General features: G+C 44.9%; 3 protein-coding genes across 3 annotated transcripts; 2 read left to right on the top strand and 1 right to left on the bottom strand.

Moving 5' to 3' along the window:
* The first annotated feature begins 438 nt into the window (after window positions 1-438).
* BKA55DRAFT_586184 (uncharacterized protein) lies at window positions 439-2,530 on the top strand. Its single transcript, XM_046194536.1, has 5 exons — window positions 439-550; window positions 603-785; window positions 860-1,192; window positions 1,243-1,392; window positions 1,448-2,530. The coding sequence occupies exons 1-5, from the start codon at window positions 485-487 to the stop codon at window positions 2,255-2,257; spliced, it is 1,542 nt and encodes a 513-aa protein (XP_046041382.1). The 5' UTR covers window positions 439-484; the 3' UTR covers window positions 2,258-2,530.
* Window positions 2,531-3,466: 936 nt separating this feature from the next.
* BKA55DRAFT_586183 (uncharacterized protein) lies at window positions 3,467-3,863 on the top strand. Its single transcript, XM_046194535.1, has one exon. The coding sequence runs from the start codon at window positions 3,570-3,572 to the stop codon at window positions 3,777-3,779; it is 210 nt and encodes a 69-aa protein (XP_046041381.1). The 5' UTR covers window positions 3,467-3,569; the 3' UTR covers window positions 3,780-3,863.
* Window positions 3,864-4,151: 288 nt separating this feature from the next.
* BKA55DRAFT_600075 (uncharacterized protein) lies at window positions 4,152-4,916 on the bottom strand (the record flags this gene model as incomplete). Its single annotated transcript, XM_046196475.1, has 1 exon — window positions 4,152-4,916. One exon carries the CDS (start codon window positions 4,914-4,916, stop codon window positions 4,152-4,154), a length of 765 nt encoding a protein of 254 aa, XP_046041380.1.
* Between the last annotated feature and the right edge of the window lie 1,084 nt (window positions 4,917-6,000).

Here is a 6,000-nt window from a genome sequence, read left to right as displayed (position 1 = left end):
AATTATGGGTTCATTTGCATATCCCCTCCAATCAGGTTAAAGCTGATTGAAACTTTCGTATTATTTCCGTAAATCCTGGCAAAACTGCCGTAAAAAGACCCAATGAGCTGGGTGGGTGGCCTTGGCTGTTTCCACCAAGCTAGTGCCTTATCCTCCAAGATAAGCGGTTAGATCAAGGAAACCCTTGTCATTTTAGATCTCACCGCGTCAATATGAAAGGTCAAGGGGCTGACTGTCAGGGTTTATATGCAGGTCGGCCGCTCCTAGTTCGATTTGATAGGTGACATCGTAATGTTCATCGTCATGTTTCGCCGGATCAACGAGGTTTAGCATAGCTTACGGATCCACGAAGTGCCGTGCTACGCCCCTCATCCCGCTTGCCACGAAGCTTAGTTGGCTTCCCGCGGCAGAGCAGGGTTATCAATAAAAACCCGATCAAATCCTTTGATTGCTCGCACGCATTGCCTAATCCGATATTGAGACAATGGCAATCAGATCGAGAGGCTTACCGAGTGCTGGCTGCAGCCGTTGCCGCAGCAAGAAGATCAGAGTTTGCACCACTTTTACTTGTCGATCGTAGGGCTAAGGCTGATTTGATGTAGTGCGACGAAACGAAGCCAATTTGCGGGCAATGTGCCAAAATTCGGTCCGTGGATTGCAAGTATCGTGATGAGTTTGAGCGGACATGGCGATGGCAGACTGAACTGGTAGTCGAAAAGGCCAAAGCGAAAGCGTTAACTACTAAGAATGTTGCGATGCCCACAGCAGACACGAACTGCGATATGGTAAGGCATTGAGTCCGCCATACACACTATACTTGTTCACCCCCACAAACTCGTAGGGCTGACCCATTATTCAGCAGCTAAATCCTCCAAATCCCCATATCTTGGAAAGATTCTTCTTTGATTGGGTCGTTAAATCGGATGGCGGCTCCGAGAGTATCATCTCTTGGTTCAACTCACTTCCTTGGATGTATGCCAAGTCTAGTGTGAATAGCCTCTTGCATAACTCTATCAACGCCTTGGCCAATGCAGGCTATGCGCAAAGATTTAATTGCTCTAAAGCACTGACAGAAGCAGCTGAATGGTACGGAGAGTCTATACACATGTTGAAAAACACACTGAGTAGCAATGTGGGACTGGCATCGAACCAAGATGTTATGGCCTCGATCGTACTCCTCTGCATGTATGAGGTAAGTGAATGAAACTGGTCATCGAAAGTTCTCACTAACTTCTATACTAGCTGTTGATAGATGAATCTGTTGCCTTGGAAGGCTGCTGGGTTTCTCACCTGGGCGGTGCAACCCTCCTTTTGAAGATGCAGGGGCAAGAGACGACAGAAGAGTCTTCTGCAGCCTTGGAGGAGGTTTCAATGGTTATATACTTACAAATGGTATACCCCAAAATTCTCCTTTCCCATTAAAAATGCGACACTAATATCAGTCAAGATCCATAATAGTCTCTTGACTGGCCAAGCGCCTTCTGTCCCGGTTAATGAACTCAAGCTCCGAAAGCTACCGCATATCGACGACCACATGGAGCTAATCTACAAAACTGCATGTTTGTGCGCGGAATGGAGAACCGCACTCTTCCTCCCTCAATCAGAGCATGGATGGAAGCAATTATCCATCATTGCAGGTAAAGCCATGTCACTGGACAAGCAGCTTGAAGAGTGGTCTTGGAGTTTGCCTTCATCATTGAGATGCACAGTCGAGGCAATATCTATTAATTCTCAACCTGAGTGGTTGAAACCTTTACTCATCGGTACATGGACTCCTCTCAACACTCACAACAACCCATCTCTCACTGTCAAGATCATATGGAGATTTTATTGGCAAGTTCGATTGATTCTCAACCAAGCGCTTTTGTTTACCAACAGCATCCTCGAAAGAAGTGAAACCATAATCAACCCCATCTCATCTCATCAAAAGAACATTGAGTCTCGAATTGTGTCGTTCGTCGATCGTTTATGCGAATCTTGTCTTTCAACCTTTGTCGTTGACACCACAAAGCATTCGCGACATTACCGAACGGAGGATATTCCTGGTATTCTAGGATACCTCCTCATGCAAGGCTTACCAACTATTGGTCTGTGCCTGGAACAGGTTGTTCTTGTTGATTTTGATCTTTCAAGTCGAAAAGATTGGCTGGCCAAGATGAAGCGATTTCTACGAAATACTCTTGGTGTCGGAAAAGGTGCGGCAGCAAAAGAACCCTCTCAATATGGAAAAATTCCGATCCAGATTTGGGGCCTTTAAGAAAGAGCCTAAAATCATGTGCCTGGGTTCAAAGGATGGAATGATATTGTGCGGCTATTCAAGTGAGGATATCGTGTCCTCTCTCACACACGCCGGAGTTAGCGTCATATTTAGTTAGCCACGAATGAGAATTGTGCGCTATGTGCGAGGGACTCGAGCAAAGTTCCATTGTCATACAATTGGACAATTAATTCGCTGTATGCTGCAGTGCTACGTATAGAGTCAGCTGAAAACCTGGATATGGCTGGCTGTGATGGGGTATATACTAACTGCTTTAATCTATCACATGATGTCTCAAAATAAAAGACATGGACTGAAATTGGCGGATGATTTGGTAGAAACTCGTCCGAACTTGCTGGCTGATACCCCACAATCACCCAACGCCGGGCCAGAATGATCTATCTACGCCATGACCAGTCATCTCTGCAGAGCGTAGGACAGACCATCATGTGAGTTTCCGTAAGGCGTCACATCGGGGCCACCAGACGACGAATCCTACTGTACCAATTACCTCCCGTATCAGGTCCTAATACACGAAATCGTGGCCCGTGCACGCAACGCAGCCCTGTCACGGCAGATCAGATGGTTTAATAACAGTAATTTCCCCCTAGTTATGTATAGGTTATCTCCTTTCGAATCTTCTTTCTTACTACTTTGCGCTTAAGCAATAAAGTTCTAAATATGGATGGTTGATGATAATATCTTTTCCCGCCCCCAGTTCTTAATCGATCCAAGGTAATCATTCGCAGGCGATTTAAGTCAAATCCTCCATCAAATTGGGCATGCGGGTCAAGGCGCTAGGCCATGTATTGCCTCAACCGTGATTCTGTAAGTGCATCTTGTAAGAGTATCCTTTGTCTGACTAGGTCATATGCCGCGAAATTCCATGCTTAAAAGTGCATGAGACTTGTGACGTATTTAGGACGGCAGGAGTCGCGGTAAATGGCGGTGGTTGATGCGGCTGTGGTGTGCTTTTGTCTGCCGAACCTGGGCCAATCTACCCCTCACGCGTGCAATCCGGCTTCCTATCTATTCCCTCTCCTCGCTTCCTCGTCTTTCTTAATTGCTCTAATAGAAGATCATTGACAGTTAACTAACTTATTAGCGATTCCCGGTGACTAGGCTCCTCAAAGGACCACTAAACCGCCTACCATGTCTACTCTACTGGAAAGGATTGTGCTGCTAAAGCCCGAGATCTGCCTCGCATAAGTGATCAAACAGTTCGAAATAGACCTCTTTGATAAGCAAAAGGCCGCCTTCTACTCAAATAAGCGCCAATTATGTCACTCCTCCCCCGAATATCCATGATATTATGCGGCTGATGGCCGAAATTGATCGTCGTGTTGCAGGAAATGTCAGTGGTGGCTGTTGTTTTGGAACCCGTCTCGTCAACATCTTAGAGGCTGTCCAAGCCGCCACCTTGAATTTATTTCTAAAACCTCCTGAATTAGGCATTAGAAGCAAGATATTAGCTATTAGTGAAGATGGTTTGCGTGGCGAGATTAGCAGAGCAGGTATATGAGCCGAAGGCTGTCTAGACGTAACCCACACATCTAACTTGTTGTAAATAGAGAATTCCTGTATACTCGCTTACTGTACCGGCACACAATACCCTATACTACAATCACGTATAGCTCGAAATGTGTTTCCTAAAAGGAGATTACATCGAGTGATTGATTAAGCGTAGTATTTAAAGCCCGAATAGTCGTTTGAGAACTTATGTCATAGGCGCAAAAGATGAGCACATGATCCAGTTAAGTGCAAGCAAAGAGTCAAAGAAAGTCGAGTACATGCAAGAAATTATTTATGTTAATAACCGCTAAGAAACAGGAGCAAATCCGAACAAAGGAACTTTCTGGCTACATGATACCTATCATATCGAAGGAAATTTCAACTACCATCCATGCCTGAAAGTGAGCTCCATTACTCGTATCTCTTTCTTCCCAATCACCATCCATTTATCCCCATCCTTCATCTGTTGGCCTCTTCCCATTGCATAGCGCTTGTAGTAGTCTGTCCCGCTACAATCTTCCAACGCGCACACTCCGCCAGCCCAATCAATGGGGGGCATTTTTTCAGCGTACATAAACACAGTCAGCTCAAGAAGCTCGGGAAACATATGTTTAACAAGCATTCTAATCGTATCCCCAGCTCCTTGATGATACGTCCAGCTAGCGCTGACAGCCAATCTCTGCAAACCTTTTCCCTTCGGATCACGAAGACTCAAGCCAGATAGTAGTCGCGACATTCTGCGGTAGTCCAGATCACCAAGTACAACGAGGGTATCAACCGCAGGATTAATATACAACACACGATTCAAGTCGTTTATGCTATCGCCAGCATGCTCATATGGCGCAACAGTCGCAAGGGGGAGCTTGACGGGATAACAATCCAATGCGGCGGATCTCGCCTCGGAATTTACTGACAGCGCAACAGGATTTTTACATCGGCTTTGCCATTTTGGCACACCTCCATGTTGGAAGTCATCGGCGTAATGCGACCTGCGGGCGTGAATTTCGACGCAACGGGGAACGAAAGAGTAGCGCCAGATTTTTAGCCGGAGCTCGACAGGGAGGTAGGGAAAGACGTGAAAGGACAAGGATGGCACAGAGGCTGGAGGCGCTGGCTCCACTATTAATTGCAATCTGCCGCTGGCCATAGTCAGCGCCCTTAAGGAAAGTCTGACACGGGTCAACAAGATAGAGCAAGAATTAAATAAATAACGCAGGTAGAAGAGAAGCGGGGAAGTCGGCGATGTGATTCCTAGAATCGATCTGCTTACGAATGAAATGTGGAGACAAAAGTCATAAGCGCAGGATAATTAAACAGGCTAAAATTAGTGTCTAAAAGAATCTGAACACTTCACCCAACACCACCATAAGCCATTAGATTGAGACAACTTCACTTCTAAAGAAGACAACGAAATAAAGTTTAATTTTAATATTTTATATATAAAGGTTAAGCCCTACTACTTGTTGTAATGGCGAATTGGTTAATTCACCTTTTATTTGCACGGGGCACTAACGTGGCGCTATTAGGTCATTGGTCAATTTATCTTTTTGGGAAAACAGCCTTCCCGCGGGTTAAGTTCAAATCAAAGTATGTACTGTATCTGGTCAAGTAATTAAAGCTTCCTTTACACGTTTATTTCACCAGCTGCAACAATGTTCAGTTAACCCTGAGATTTATCTGATTCTTATTACAATAGACCCTAGTTATAGCTTTACTGTGTTTAGTCTAGCTAAAGCTTTATAATTAGCTAATAATTAAAGGCCAGAAGATCTCTATAATAGAGCCGATTGCCAGATACAGTCATGGAGTTTGGGATTTGTGTTTGGAGAAGGATAAGGGGCCAAAAACCTAAAAAAACAGCCAAAATGGCAGAAAGCCATGGGTCAACATGAGACGTTTAATGATAATGGCCTTCCCAAGCATCCCTGCTGCCATTGAGTCTTTGATACTTTAGACTTCGAGCCAATAATGAAAGCTTGCATAGTTATTTACGCAGGGGCTGGTTATTCTACGGGAGACTTCGATCAAAGGTAACTTGGTTGTATATTGAATCTCAAACGGAACGGAGAGGAAGTGTGAAAAATGGGTTAGAAAGAATGATACCGAGGATCCGGAGGGCCAGGGTATAGATTCTTCTTGATACAGCTCCCAACGCAACACAGCTGCAAGGATAAAACATCATTTATAAACAAATCAACGACCCAACACCTGTAGCGTACGTCATTCTGATA

This window comes from Fusarium redolens (assembly GCF_020744475.1).
Source record: "Fusarium redolens strain MPI-CAGE-AT-0023 chromosome Unknown BKA55scaffold_33, whole genome shotgun sequence".
NCBI classification, from domain to species: domain Eukaryota; kingdom Fungi; phylum Ascomycota; class Sordariomycetes; order Hypocreales; family Nectriaceae; genus Fusarium; species Fusarium redolens.
Note: the sequence above shows the minus strand (reverse complement) of the source record. Positions and strands in the feature narration are given on the sequence as shown.